Below are 16198 nucleotides of genomic sequence, written 5' to 3'. Positions count from 1 at the left end.
GAAAAGGTCTGTAACAGAACAAGACTTTCTTTACCTTTTAAAATAGAACAAGACCATTTGAAATGGTTCCTAGTATGTTTGATTCCAGCATCTTGGTTAAGTAAGGGGATGGCTTAAAAAGCTCCTTCTTCTGTTTTCCTTGAAAAAAAAAAATAGAAGAAAATTGCTTTTCTCTTCAAGAGCTGTTTGCCTGAACAAGATTTCCTGTGTCTGTGTTGAAAACAAGAAATGAAATAATTTTCTTCAAATCAGACAATGCAGTATGAAGCCTTGGTTATAAGACTAGATCAAAGGCTGTGCCTATGTGTTAAAGACTATCTTATAAACCATTAAGCCCCCTCAATAAAATAGAAATAATTAAAAAATAAAAATACATCATAAAGAAAAAAAAGACTAGACCAAAAGTTATTCATTAATAAAGAGTTTGCCAAGTGAGTGACTCATTTTTGAAAGATTGCTTGGGCAGTGTTTAGCCCATGTAGGAAAATTAACCAAGCAACTAAGAAAACAGATTTGTATTGAAAATAAGAAATGTGCTGATTATAAATTGTTTTTTCCCAAATGTGATAATGTATGCAAAAACATTTTGAAACTGGTGAGGTCTGTGCGAATGTGAGGTAGGATTATGATTACTTGTTTGCCATCATTCCACACTTGAAATTTATTAAGTATTGCAACTCCACTCATGGTAATATGGTGTTATATTTTGTGCTGTCACCAAAAACTTGAAATTACAAACTTAGTTCCTCCAAGGAATGAAATAGTGGTCTTAATTAGCTGTTAAAAGTTGATGATTTTATATTATCCAAAACATTTTTTGAAAGTTTTGTCCATACAGCTATATTCTTCATTCACAGAAACATGCTCTTTGTTGACAAGTCTCTACTTTCAAGTGACATACTTGGTTTATACTGTATTGAGCTTGATCCAGTGAGAGAGAAGGCCCCTGTTTTAGTCCCTACTTTCTCAATGAGCCAGCCTACATAGCAGAGCCCAAGTAAACACTTTGCTCCTAAATTCTTTTTCATTCTAGTATGTCAGTGACTGAACATAGAAACTACATATGCTAGACAACCAATACCTTGAACTATCATTTTCCCTCGCCAGCTATAAAAGAATGTTCTCAGCCAGGATCATTATTTCTTCCTCTTACAGAAATCACTCTTCATGTTCCACGTTGGAGAGATTAAGCATTAAGATTAATACAAGGCAGTACCTAGACTTTATGTTGTCTTCTGACTAATATAGTTCCAAAGATCCCATTGCACCTGGTAAGCAGCCTGTATTTCCTTTTTCCTGTTGCTAGCAGGTTGGCATCCCCTTTTCCCTGAAAAGCTGAGGCCCACATAGAGTCAGGACCCATATAGTGGTGGTAGCTTCTTGGGACTTCTTATGCTTGGAATCTGCAGAACAAGACACCAACTCCTCTTCACACACTTGATAAAACACTTTTACTTGGTTCCAGTTACCTGCTGTGAATCTCATTTCGGACTTTTAGTTCTCCACAGCTCTTCTCAGCCTGACCTTGCTCCCCACCTGAGAAGGAAACTACATAGCAAATGCATTGAACTTTATAACTATGATCAATAAGGGTCTTTTCATCTTTGGGGGGGGGAGAGACCCAGTTCTCACCAGTCAAGTTGTTCCTCTTCATCTGTATTAATCCTTTCTGGTAGCTGCTACAGCTTCCTTTGTGCCACTCAACAACAGAAATCAGAGTAAATCCTTTAACATGCCTGTCTTCCTGCATCTCATTTAGCAGAGTGAAGCCTGGACTCTTCTGAATGAGGTGAAAGTTACTAAAATTTCCTTTTAATTTTAAGCTTCTTTAAACACTACTTTGCGAAGCTAGCCTGGCATACTGGCACCCTGGACTCTGACTGACAGAACATGGTCAACTGCACTAAGATTTTACAAAATTCTAAACTTTTGAAAGAGGAACTCCAGTTTCCCCAACATGGGTTACGTATCTGTTTAGACCATGGTTAGGTCTACCAACCGAGCTCAGGAACATCCCTCAGCCATTTCTCACCTTTAGGTTGACCAGAAACACCTCTCAAAGAGAGGAATTTCTGTGGTGTAAATAAATATGCCACCCAAACCCTCTACTGAACCTGTTGTTGCAAAGAATTATAAAACATTAGTACTAATTAGTGACATTATAGTATCACTTACTCAGTAAATATTTATTGAATAAAGACCTTCATTACTAAAGATTTTTAACAAAAAAAATAGTCTGTATAGATTTTTGAAGTCAAAATACTTTTGGTTTTGAAGAGAGTTTAGGATGGATTTGATATTAAAATATTTTATTACTGATTTTGTGGCAGTTGGCCTTCTCTTCATTATCTGTTTCCATCCAATGAGAAAACTGAAGCAGCAGTGGTGGTCTTGGGTTTCCAGTGGAATCTTCCACAAACCCAGACAGAAACAGACAAAACACACTTGCTTCTGGTCTAGAGGACATTAGTTCAGTGGAGAAACTATTGAATTCAACTTCAGCCATTGTTCACAATATGGCACAGAATTAATCCCTTAAGAAAGGCATAAGAAAAAAAATGCCATTCAGCACAACATAGTTTGTCATCGCATGCATAATGCAGACTTTCCAATTAGAATGCTACAATTTGGAAACTTTCTTCACAGACTGATGAGAGAGCAATTATTTTAAAGAAGGGAAAACTCAGTCCACTGGGTTTGCCTCAAGTCACTTCTGACTCAAGCCACAAAGACAAGAGTTTTGAAAACATATTTGCTATTGAATTTTATATCAAAACACCAGCAAGGAGAGCAATTAGTTGCTGTAAACTGAACCCCAGTAATCAATGGTATGCAGCCAGCCAAAGCATTTATGGAAGATATAAGCAAAATCACATCTGCTAATCAATTAAAAAAAAAACAGCACTTCACTGCTTTTAAGGGAAACTCCGCAGTGAGAATAAGGGAAGACGGACAGATGAGACAGCATTTAATATCACCAGGCATTTCACAGGGTTCTCATTAGGTAGAAGGGTTTGTGGCAACAGCTAAGCACAGGCCCACTCTGCATTAATGGCTGTTGGCCAGCGGCTTCCTTTATTCAATCCCTTTTGAAAATGCCTTCTGATGTACCGTGAAGATATGTCAGTGAGGGGGGTATGTTTAAGGATCTGCTCTCAGTTAAAATCAGAGGAAATGTTTCTATCCTAGGTGAGTTCACTGGGCAAACAGTCCCAGGCAGATTACAAATTGGAAGTATATCTATGTTGTTGCAGGTGCAAAGACATATGAACAGACTTTGCTGGCAGGGAAAGAAGTGAAGGGAGATGGTAAATTTTTCAGTTGTGTCTTATTAGAGCAAAATTCCTCTCCATGAGGGGAAGATGAGAATGAGCCAATTTTCCCTTTAGTGTTCTTAAGCTGTGCTTGCTTTTTTTTTTTTTTTTTCTTCCCTGTTGAATCAACAAAGGGATTTTCATTCCTGGCTGAGCCTAGATTCCAAGCAAATATGCATCCTGGCCCATGAATTAGAATCCTCCTTAAGAACTCTATATTGTAGGTGAGCTAACCTGAAATCCATCAGTGTCCTTTTTCCACTCTGAAGTCACCATGACCCTGCATTTCCAGTCTCCAGGGAGTCTTAATAGAGGAATAGAGAGAAGATGTCTCAACCAGTATAAACACTTGGCTGCTGTTCAGAAAGGGGAAAAAAAAAATAAGAATTTAGGCCAGAAGAAATTATTGAAGTAAAGATCAATAGACTTGACTAATAAAAATTAATATCTTCAGCATTCATACTATGACAGGCAGTGAATTAATTTTCTTTATATAGAGAGGACATCTTATCCATATTCCATATCTTCAGGACAGTCGCTTTTTCATGAAATATTCTGAGATTTGGCTAGATTACACACACACACACACACACACACACACATACACACCTGGTAGAAATACTAGCTCATGATTAAGTATCCAAAAGGACAGAAGTTGAGATAAACATGGCTCTCCAGAAATAATCCAAGATCTTACTGGGGAAATAGCCACAACATGTCTCCGAAATATTCTGTTACTTGCACTATTAAGTAAAGAGAGAGGGATTAATTAATTTGAATTTTCCCCCTGGTTTTAATCTATTCTGGCAGAGTAAAGAATGACTTCCACCTAGGACCTGTACAAAACATGTATTATGAACATAGTCCCCATGTTTGGAGTAGTTTTTAAATATTAATTTATTTTTTAATATTAATTAATTAATTTTTTAATTATTGATTTTTCCCTTTCATTGCCCTTGTTTTATTGTTGTAGTTATTATTGTTGTAGTTATTATTGTTGTCGTCATTGTTGGATAGGACAGAGAGAAATGGAGAGAGGAGGGGAAGACAGAGAGTGGGAGAGAAAGATAGACACCTGCAGACCTGCTTCACCGCCTGTGAAGCGACTCCCCTGCAGGTGGGGAGCCGGGGGCTCGAACCAGGATCCTTTTGCCGTTCCTTGTGCTTCACGCTACGTGTGCTTAATCCGCTGTGCTACCACCCAACTCCCTGGAGTAGAGTTTTTTAATGAAAAAGTAATGATCTTTCTAGAATTAAAAGTAACAATGTTAAAATTTACTCGAAACAAATATAAACTATAAACATGAATTAGCTTATATTGATTGCATAAAATGCTGAGAGACTAGAATATTTGAGGAAATGTCTAATGAGGAAAATGATTCACTTTCTTATCAGACTCTATGAGTAGAATTAATGGACACTTAAAAACAATAGGCTAGAATCATCTCTGATTCATTTGGAATACTTTGAAAGATTTAAAACTAGTATGAATGGAAGGGAATCAGTAATTTTGTGCTTCCTAGAACAATTTTCTCTAATTAGAAGATGAGATCCAAAATATTAACATAGATTTAGTCATTGATAGGAAACAAAATTGAAAACAAGGAACAGAGGGCAAGGGAAATATAGTGGCATTTTAAATTCTCACTAGAAGTTTCATAGGCCTCAGTGGAATGTAGTTGTATCAAGATTATCATTTATTATAACTTCAAAATAAATTGCTAATTTATTTTTTAATTTAGTGATTTACAAGATATACGATTGCAGGGTATATTTCCATACCGTACTGCCCACCAAAGTACTGTGTCCCTCCCCTCTCAACAACCACCACCACAGTTCTCACAAACTTCTAGAGATAGTCTGGTTAATTCTGGTTTTGTTTGTTTATTTGTTTACAAGTTCATGTGTTTTACCTCTCTAGATTCCACATGAGTGAAATTATCCAGTAGCTACTTTTTTTTACCTCTTTAGTCACTTCATTAAGCATAATCACCTTCACTTCCACCCGTTTTGTCCTGAAGGACATAATATAATTTTCTCTAATTGTAGAATAGTATTCCATGAAATACATATTGCATAACTTTCTTTATCCAGACTTATGGACTACTTTAAAGTAATAGCTTACAGCTTGTAAACTATTCCCCAGACACATAAACTGGGAGTAAAGGGTACATTTGGCAGATAGGCTACAGATAGACTTTAGGTTAGGACACCATGTTGGAACTTTGTCTATACTATTCACTAACTGTTTTATAGTTACACAAGTTTTTTTTTTTTTTTTTTCGCCTTCAGGCTTATTGCTTGTACTCAGTTGTGGCACTACAAATCCACTGCTCTTGATGGCCATTCCCACCCCCTCCCCCATTTTATTGGATAGGACAGAGAGAAATTTAGAGGAGAGGGGGAGAGACACCTGCAGACCTGCTTCAATTATTGTGAAGCAACCCCCCTGCAGGTGGGAAGAGCCAGAGTCTCGAACCAGGATCCTTGCTCGGGTCTTGTGCTTAGTACTCTGTGCACCACTACCCAGTCCCCCATGAGTTTCTTTTCTTTTTTTTTTAATTAAATATTTATTTATTTCCTTTTGTTGCCCTTGCTGTTTTATTGTTATTGTAGTTATTGTTGTTGTTATTGATGTCGTCATTGTTGATAGGACAAGAGAAATGGAGAGAGGAGGGGAAGAGAGAGGAAGAGAGAAAGATAGACACCTGCAGACCTGCTTCACCACTTGTGAAACGACTCCCCTACAGGTGGGGAGCAGGGGGCTCAAACCAGGATCCTTATGCTGGTCCTTGTACTTTGTGGCACGTGCGCTTAACCTGCTGCGCTAATGCTCGACTCCCCCCCAGGAGTTTCTTAACAACTGTAAAACTTACTTTTACTATCTATAATATGATGAGAATGACAATGCTTGTTAGGAGGACTTTGGGAATAATTTAATAAGACCTGGTACAAAATAAGCATTAAAACAATGTTGTCATTAAAAATAATAAATAAATAATAATACTTGTTATATATTTATTGAATAAATATTCATGAGTTATATGCTCTATGCCAAGAACTGGATATTAAAAAAAATCACTATCACATAGGCAGTGCCTTCAGGGAGTTCATTTTATATTCTAACAGGTGGAAAAAGCAAATGTGCATGACAACTGTAAAATAGTTAAGATAGTGGAGACTGGGATATATCCCGCCTAGTAGCACACACACCTTACCATGCATGAGGTCCTGGCTTTAAACCCTGGCACTCCATGGGAATGCCAGGGAACATTCAGAGCTCTATGAATCATGGAGTGTTGTGGTGGTGTCTTTTCCTCACCTCTCTCTTTCTCCCTTCCTCCCTCTCTCTTTCTCTCTCTCTCTCCCTCTCTCTCTGTATATTTTATTCACACAGTTTTTTTTAACTTTGTTTTAATTTTTTATTATCTTTATTTATTGTATAGAGACAGCCAGAAATCAAGAGGGAAGGCGGAGATAGGGAGGGAGACAGACAGAGAGACACCTGCAACACTGCTTCACTACATGCAAAGCTTTCCCCCTGCAGGTGGGGCCCATGGGCTCGAACCTGGGTCCTTGTGCATTGTAACATGTGCACTCAACCAGGTGCACCACCACCCGGCCCCTCTTTTTGCCTTTCTCTAAAAAATATTAAAGAGTAGAAAATTGAGCTGGGGCACAGGCAGTGGAACACCTGGTTAAATGCACATATTACAGTGTACAAGTTACCAGGGTTCGAGCCCCTGGTTCCCACTTGCAGGAGGAAAGCTTCAAGAGTGGTGAAGTAGGGATACAGGTATCTCTCTGTCTCTTTCCCTCTCTATCTCCCTCTCTTCTCTCAATTTTTCTCCATCTTTGTCCAATAATAAATAAAAAGAAAATGGGCCAGGTGGTAGCACAGCATGTTAAGCGCATGCGGCTCAAAGTTCAAGAATTGGCATAAGGATCCTGGTTCGAGCCCCCGGCTCCCCACCTGCAGGGGAATCGCTTCACAAGCGGTGAAGCAGGTCTGCAGGTGTCTGTCTTTCTCTCCCCGTCTCTGTCTTCCCCTCCTCTCTCGATTTCTCTCTGTCCTATCCAACAGCAAGGACACCAATAAAAATAACAACAACAAGGGCAATAAAAGGGGAAAAATGGCCTCCAGGAGCAGTGGATTCGTAATACAGACCCCAAGCCCGAGTTCCAGCAATAACCCTGGAGGCAAAAAAAAAAAAAGAAAGAAAGAAAAAGAAAACAGAAAAAGAAAATTGGACTGGGGAGTCTACTCAGCGGTACTATAACTGCACAAGGCTCTGTTTTTAGTCCCCAACTACCACATTAAAAAAAGATAATTACTCTGGGTCTATACTCCCAGAGGGTTAAAGAATAGGAAAGCTATCAGGGGAGGGGAGGGGATGGGATATGGAGTTCTGGTGGTGGGAATTGTGTGGAGTTTTGTCCCTCTTGTCCTATGGCTTTGTCAGTGTTTCCTTTTTATAAATAATAAAAAAATAGATGGAAAAGAAGATGTTTATGGATCTGTGAGAGGATTTTTGAGGTTGCAATATAGAAAAAAAATCTCTTACTGCTTGGTACTATCAGAAGCTAGATGTTGATTTGCAGTCTGACCTCATGTGACAATATTTATATCATTTTTAATTCTATTTTTTAAATTGAAGAATAAGACACATACGTTGTACAGATATCTTATGTATGGCACACTAATAATACACATGTTTATATGTATGTTACTACCATTGAGACTAAAATTAGCATACTCCCAAGCTACTAGTAAGTTCCTTTATACCATTTCCTGATCATTACTGCCACATTTTTTATTCCTGTCACTATAGATTAACTTGTCTTTTGGAGGCTTCATCTTACAGAATCAATGCTTAGAGTCTAATATAAGTTAATAGGCAGGATAAGAAAAACAGGACCAAGATAATAGACTTTTAGATGAAAACAAAGTTTTGCTAGTGAACATAAATTTGTTTATATATTCAAATCAGATAACCTCACCAAGACTTATCAGTAAGTCTGGAAGGAATGAGAAGAAGCAGGTAGTGAGGTGGCTCAGTAAGTTCCATACCTCGAATGCTTAAGACCTCAGGGTCTGTCCCTGCCACCAGTATAACTGAGGTGCTCTGGACTTGGCTGCTGCTGCTTCTTCTTCATTCTCTTAAAATAAATAAATATTTAAAATTAAAAGGGTGAGAAGGAATCTAAAACTTGATCATTATAATTGGAGTACGTTAGCATCACCAATTATAAAACACAAATTCTGGGGCCGGGTGGTAGCACACCAGGTTAAGCACATATAGTGCCAAGCACAAACTCTGGCTCCAGGATCCCTGTTCGAGTCCCGGCTCTCTACCTGCAGGGGGTTCACTTCACAAGCAGTGAACCAGGTCAGCAGGTGTCTGTCTTTCTCTCCCTCTCTCTTGATTTCTCTCTGTCCTATCCAACAACAACAGAAACAGGAACAACAACAACAACAACAACAGTGGAAAAAAGAGGGACCTGGTGGTGGTGCACCTGGCTGAGCACACATGTTCCAATGTGCAAGGACCTGGGTTCAAGCCTCCAGTCCCCACCTGTAGTAGGGAAGTTTTGCAAATGGTAAAGTAATGTTGCAGGTGTCTCTTTCTCTCCTATCACCTCCTCCCCTCTCGATTTCTGGCTGTCTCTATCCAATAAACATAATTTAAAAAATCAAACATAATTTTAAAAAATTTTTTAAAAAGAAAAAGAAAAAAAGGTGGGTGCCAGGAACAGTGGACTCATAGTGCAGGCACCGCACCCCAGTGATAACCCTGGAGGCAACACACACACACACACACACACACACACACACGCACACACAAATTCTCCCAAGGAACAGAAGTGCCAAGGATACATACCCTTAGTCAATCCAGATTACTGAAAATGAGCTGGAAGAATCACAAGAGACTACTTGGGAACATTTTCTCCACATAAGCCAATTAATTCGGAAGTTTTGACATTAAAGAGGCAGACGTTGTCTGGGATTGGTTCTGGCATGACTGAAATGAGTTGCTAGAGAGCCAAGCCTCTCAATGTAGATGGACCGTACCTTCCTTCTTGATGCTTCTGGGAATTCTTTCTCCAGTACTACAAACATGGTGAGACAAAGAGGGCAAATAGGGAGGGTAGAGTAAGCAGATCTTCTATGTCTGAAGTCCAAGGGACATTTACATATTCTTACATTTTTCTCTTTGTGAAGGTTATTACTTTGGGACTGTGATGATCGAAGCTACAGCTACTACGTTGAGGTTTCTACCAACCAGCAACAGTGGACGATGGTAGCTGACAAAACCAAAGTCTCCTGCAAGTAAGTTACATTTTCTTGGGATTTACTCTAGTTTAAGACAGTTTTTCCAATGGATTCAGAAAGTTCCTGTAACAATTCATGGAATCACCAAAGTATATCTTAAATTGTAGGTTTCAAAACTAATGATCCTTGAATTCACTCTCTACTATAAAGTATTTAGATGGAAGGACCAAACAAGCTTTCTTATGGTTCAAACTTGACTTTTGAAAACACGCATGTATCTAAGCAGAGAAAATAAAGGCACTTTCATAAATACATCTTCTCTGGGGTCCTCCCCAACACACCCCACACCTCAGTCTGGACTGTTTTTTTTTTTAAGATTTTATTTATTTATAAATGAGAAAGATGGGAGGAGAGAGAGAAAGAACCAGACATCACTCTGGTACATGTGCTGCCAGGGATTGAACTCAGGACCTCATGCTTGGGAGTCTAATGCTTTATCCACTGCGCCACCTCCCAGACCACAGGACTGTTTATTATCAAAGAATTTTCCCAATCTAATACAAACTTTAGTAGTTATTCTCAGCCTCTTATATAGTCACTCTCATAATTCTCAGGACTTAGCTTTGAGTATTTTTCTCTTCTCTATGTAGCTACCCTATTACTTAAAATAAGGAATATTTGTTCCTTAGATTCTCCAAAAACAGAAACATTTCACAAATATGGTTTTGGGACTTTGGAAGAGCCAGGAGGAAGGATGCTCCTGGTCTGTATTCATGCCTAAAATGAGTATTTACATGTGTATAGACACATGCAACTGCTATGTAGGTCAAAATTAATACTTTCTCTTCATGTCCTTTCCCAGTCATTACCTGAGAGGAGTTCAGTGTTTTTATGGGTCAAGTCAGATTTTCTGGGAGGCAAAATAAAGCAAATAACTGAAATTTCTTTTTCAAATTGAAACATGAGCCACATAACATAAAATTCACCCTTTCAAATTGTACAGTTCATTAATTTTTAGTATGTTTACATAGTTGTGCAACCATTACTAATGTCTGATGCTCCAGAACATTTTCACCACTCCAAAAATAAACCTCCTAACCATTTATAATCTCTTATTTTCTCTCTAGCCCCCAGCACATAATCATTTGTTCCCTATTTCTGTGTGTATTCTAGACATTTCATATAAATAGAGCCATATAGTATGTGAGTTTTGTTCCTGACTCATTTCACTTAGTGTGATGTTTTCAAAGTTTATCTTCTTTGTGTCACTTCATTCCTTTTTATGGCTGAATAATACTCCATCGAATGGAAACATGTATGTGTGTATATGCAGAATTTTGTTTCATCATTTGCACTCAGCTCTTGTAAGTACTGCTAGTGTGAACATCACTGTACAAGATTTTCTGTGGATATGTTGTTAATTCTCTTAAATTATATGTTTACTTAGGAGTAGAACTGATGGGTCTTATGATAACTTTGTTTAATTTTCTGAGGAGCTTTCAAGTATTTCCATAGCAGTTTTATACCATTTTGCATTCCCAATAGCAGTGCTTGAGGGTTTGACTTTGTCCATACTCCTCTCAGCACTTGTTATTTATCATTTTGTTCAGGACCATTCTAGTAGGATTAAAGTGACATTTCATTGTGATTTTTTCTTTTTACCAGGGCACTGGTCACCTCTGGCTTATGATGGTACAGGGACATTAGAGTCTCAGGCAGGAAAATCCTTTTGCATACCCATTATGCCATTTCCCCACCCTCATTATGGGTTAGATATGTATTTTCTTTTTTAAAAAAGATTTTATTTATTTATTAATGAGAAAGATAGGAGGCGAGAGAGAACCAGACATCACTTTGGTACATGTGCTACCGGGGATTGAACTCAGGACCTCATGCTTAAAAGTCCAATGCTTAATCCACTGTGCCACCTCCCAGACCACAGATACATATTTTCATTAGATCTTTTTTTGGTAACTTTGTATTATATCATCAATATCTGTTATTACCTCTCTTTCTAAAAAAATATATACTGTATTTTATACTATATTTTATAAAATATATACTATATTTTATACTATATTTTATATATATAGTATATATATAAAATATATACTATATTTTTATCTCTAACTGGGGAATTAAATAATAATAATTTTTATTTATTACTTTCTATGTTAGCACTTAGATTCTACAACAGTGTGCCATAAATTAATAAGTAAGTAAAAATTAGGAGGAGCATAGTAGCAAGAAGATATGTCTGTTAACCCTCTGAGAAGCAATGGAAACAGAGGTATGACTTTATGCTTATAAGCATAGCCAGACTCTATTTGCCCCCCCCCTTTTTTTTGGTTAGGTCTCAAAAATATAATAGAAGGTATGTAGATAATAAGAAGAGAGAGTCTTTCCTTTTATACTAATATACTTCAGAACGGTCCTCAACAAAGGATTCTACTAGCTTTAGGAATTGTAAATCATTCTTCATTGTGATAAAGTATATCATTTGTGTTACATATTAGATTGTATACGATCTCCAAAATGTGTGGTTCTTCTGCCTTTTGATAGCATTTTACCTAATCAGGAATAAGAAGACAAATTTTTGCTGTCCTCTGAAAAATGCCTATGGAATGAGATTCTCCAGTGAGTCCCTTTGATCTTGGGGTGGAATATTTTTCTTTATTGCTTTCCGAGGGTTCATTTTGTTAGTAGAAACATTGCTTACTTTTAGGATGAAGGTTTGTTATTAACATATATTAATACAGCTCTGTTTTTATATTGACCAATTTATCTTCCCAGTTTTACTGTGATATAATTGTTATGTAATGTTGTATAAAATTAGGAAGTATAGCAATGGCTTTACATATGTGTATTGTGACAATATTATCACAAAAATCTAGCTTAAAAATTTATCACCTCATATAGTCAATGGATTAATTACCTTATATAGTTAGATATTTTGTTCTTGGGGCTGAGAGATAGCTCACCTATCTAAAATCTGACCTGATCTGAGTAGAATGTCAACTATTCTGTTGGGCAACATATATATATATATATTTATCCCTGACTGGTAGACCCAGGAAAAACTTTTAAGGTTTCCTGAGTGTGATGATTTTTGTGATTAGATATGTTCCCTTAAAATTTCTGGAATCTATTCGGTTGTCAGAAAAGTCATGATTCATTTTTGCATTGAAAAACATGGAAAAATATGTCATGACTTCTCCGATAGCCCAGTATATTTAAGGAGCTGTTACAAGAGATACTGGTTTGGAGTACAAGGCTTTGAAGCCAGAGTGGCACCATAACTACCCTGTGTGAATATTGTACCCTCATCTGAGCTGTCGCCTACATTGTACCAGGAATAGTGCTTATATAGCTGTGGAAACTTTTGTTAAAGAGTGTCATTGAGGAGAAACGCCTGCCATTGCTCTATTGACACGTTATTTTTCTTATTCTCTCTCCTGGGTGAACCTAAAATGAAATATGTCTTGGCTATTTCTTTTGAATTCAAACATTAAATTAAGAGGGTCCTTTGTGGGCATTTTGTAGAGTAAATTTAGTTTTTGCTTGTTTGTTTTTTTTATAAAGAGTTAAGAGTAGGGGGAAGGGGGTGGTACATCTAGTGGAACGCACGTGTGATCATGCCAATGACCTAGGTTCAAGCCCTCACTCCCCATGTGCAGGGGGAAAGTCTCAAAAGTGGTGAAGCAGTGCTACAGGTGTCTTGTCTCTCTCCCTCTCTAGCTCCACTCCCCTCTCAGTTTCTCTCTGTCCTAATTAAAAAAAAAAAAAATAGAGGAGAAAATGGCTGCCAGGAGTGGTGAATACGTAGGATTCATAGTGCAGGCACTGAGCCCCAGCAATAACCCTGGTAGAGGAAAAAGAATTTTAACAAGTTAAATGGAAAGCAAATTTTTAGGACTTCTGCAATACTGTGGCATCTAATGATGCTGAAGAGAAAGTTCATATCAATCTAACCTCTCCTTCTCTCCCTCCTCCTTGTCCTCCTTGTTCTTTCTCCTTTTCATCCTTCTCCCTCTCCTCCTTCCCCTCCTCCTCCTTTTCTTTTTCTTTTTTTATTTCTTACCAAAGTTCTGCTCAGTTTTGGCTTATAGTGGTGCTGGGGATTGAATCTAGGACCTGTCTTTTGCATAATCATTATGCTATCTCCCCAGCCCTCGGACTCTTGTTCTTTAGAGTATTGAATAATGTATTTTTTTTTTTTCTTATAAGACATTAGGATCTTCTCTTTCTCTTTGGTGGTCTTAAACTTCACAATGATGGGGGTGAACATTTGGACATTTTTTTTCATCCATTCTGCTCAGTTTGTTTAAGTTAATATTTTATTAGTCTGATATTTTATAGAAACTCATCAAAATTTTGATTTGCAAGTACCCTTCCCTCCAGTTTCCACCACTTTTATCAGTGTATTTTCTTTCATATCATTCATTTCTAGGGAGAAAAAAAGGTAAATGTGTCTACAATGACAGCCATCTTGAATCTGAATTCCCACAACATCTACTGTATGGACTTTTGATACTACACAGTGACCACAAGTCCTTTTTTTTATCCTTTCTTTTGCCTGGATTGCTTCTCCTATGTTATGTAGCTCCTGCCAGTACATACTCATATTGACCTCACTCCTGTTCATTTTTTAAGCTGTCTTTGTACTTTGTTTTTGTCCCATTTACTAATAATGCTGTCTTCCAAAGTGCTAGTGATCTCAGCCATCCATCATCTGTCCAAGACCATGCCCTTGGCAAACATTTTGGCAAGTGTAAATTATTACATATAAATAATTGGGTAATACTGAAACACAAGAAACTTATGTGGATATAATATAGAACTACTAGTATTCCTAATTTTCTCAGAAAATTTTCTCCACCTGCCAGATATGTTATATAGATTCCCTTTTGAATAAGTTTTTCTTCTCCAACCAAGGTGTTCATTAAAAATGATGTTGAGCATTTTTAATAACATATGAAAATACTTACATAATAAGATTTTTAAAAGCAGGATAGAAAATTAGAGAAGTATTATTATAAGTTAGAAAAAAATGTAGCATAACAAAGCCAAGAGGAAATATGCCAAAATGTTAATAATGGTTGCCTTTGTGTATTGGGATTATAGAAATTTATTCGGATTTTCTGCACTTTTGACCAGTTTGCATGTATTTCATTTAAAATCAGAAAGAAAATTTTACTTGAAAAAAGTTTTTTAAATTTTTTTCTGCAACCACAATTGTCTTGTAAAATGTTTGTCCTTGTCATTATTTGAGTAGCAGATGCTGCCAGAGTGGTATGGTTTGTTCACTGCCAACCATAAATCAAAGAAATTAAATAAATGCTGTACATAGCAACATCTTAGTAGCTTTTCAAAACCTTGAAGCCACTTATCCTATATACAAGTGGTGCTTCCCTGAAATAGTCATTTGAGCCACAGTACCCCTGTGCTTCTCCCCTTGGGCCTCTTAAAATATTGTTCTCTGGGGCTGGACAGTGGCACATCTGGTTGAGGACACACTTTACAATGCACAAGGACACAGGTTAAATCTTCAATTCCTACCTGCAGGGGGAAACTTCACTAGTGGTAATTCGGTGTTGCAGTTCTCTTTCCTCTCACCCTCTCTATTTCCCCTTCTCTTTTTAATTTCTCTCTGTAAAAATAAATGAAAGTTAGAAATTATTTTGGAAAACACAAAAACAAACAAAACAAAAAACGCTTTTCTTCCTAGAAGTACTTCTTCCTTTTTGCCTCCCTCTAGGACTTCCAAAAACCATTTCTACCTCCATGTCCCTTCATAGATGTGAGACACTACTATGGAACAGGCAGTTTCATCCTAACTTGGCAAAGTTTTCCATTGTGCCTTCTAGGAGAAGAATTTTCAAAGACTTTGTGTTCCTTGCAGGCAGGGTCAGCTCATGTGCTCCCAGATCTTCAGCATTATGATATTCTTACTTGAGAAGCACTGTGTGCCCCCTGCTGAATTTACTGTCATTTAGTATGGGGAAGGGCAGTATTCACTTCTGGGATCCATTTCTCTAGCTGGTGCTTGTTTATTCATGGGTAATCTAAGAGCAGGAGTCATGTTTCTTTCTTTTTTCCCCCCAGAAGTTCTGCAGTGGCTGGGGATATGAGATAAATTAAATGTGGAGAGTTACAGCCTTAGCAAGCTTTTCCAAAGTGTAGCAAGATTGAAAAACGGGACATTTAAACCTAAACTATTTACCTTGCCTATGATTTTTCTGCATCTTCTTTGCCATTGTTAGTGATAAAGTTGAGAAAGGTGTCTTTCAGCCAGCTTTGTTTCCTAGCCCGACACTTAACGAAATGAAAATCCTTGGTTGGTTTCAAGAGGTCACTACTAACCATGTGACATGGGAGTTGTATGTAGAGAACCTGGGGTCACTAATATGATGCAGTAGGGAAAAAAAGTGGATTTTCAAGGAGGAAATGTCTTCACAATTGAGACTGCTGATAAAGTGAAGTTCATATAAAGTGTCAGGTTTTAGTTTCTAGGATAGAATTGCAGCTCTTGGCTGTCGTGTAGATCTTGTATTGGCATATCTCTATATTCTTGTGAGTCTCTGCTGTGGGAACAGATGGGCTGAGTCCC

At 37.5% G+C, this 16198-nt stretch overlaps 1 protein-coding gene across 6 annotated transcripts in view; it reads left to right on the top strand.

Annotated features, from left to right (window-relative positions):
- Window positions 1–16198, top strand: part of BTBD9 (BTB domain containing 9) — a 551044-nt gene that overhangs the window by 410745 nt on the left and 124101 nt on the right. For all 6 annotated transcript variants that reach the window (XM_060189736.1, XM_060189737.1, XM_060189740.1 and 3 more), the window contains exon 9: window positions 9538–9645. In XM_060189736.1, coding sequence (XP_060045719.1) covers window positions 9538–9645 — 108 coding nt within the window. The remainder of the gene's footprint in view (window positions 1–9537; window positions 9646–16198) is intronic.

Source organism: Erinaceus europaeus, chromosome 4 (assembly GCF_950295315.1).
Source record: "Erinaceus europaeus chromosome 4, mEriEur2.1, whole genome shotgun sequence".
Lineage (NCBI taxonomy): Eukaryota > Metazoa > Chordata > Mammalia > Eulipotyphla > Erinaceidae > Erinaceus > Erinaceus europaeus.
Note: the sequence above shows the minus strand (reverse complement) of the source record. Positions and strands in the feature narration are given on the sequence as shown.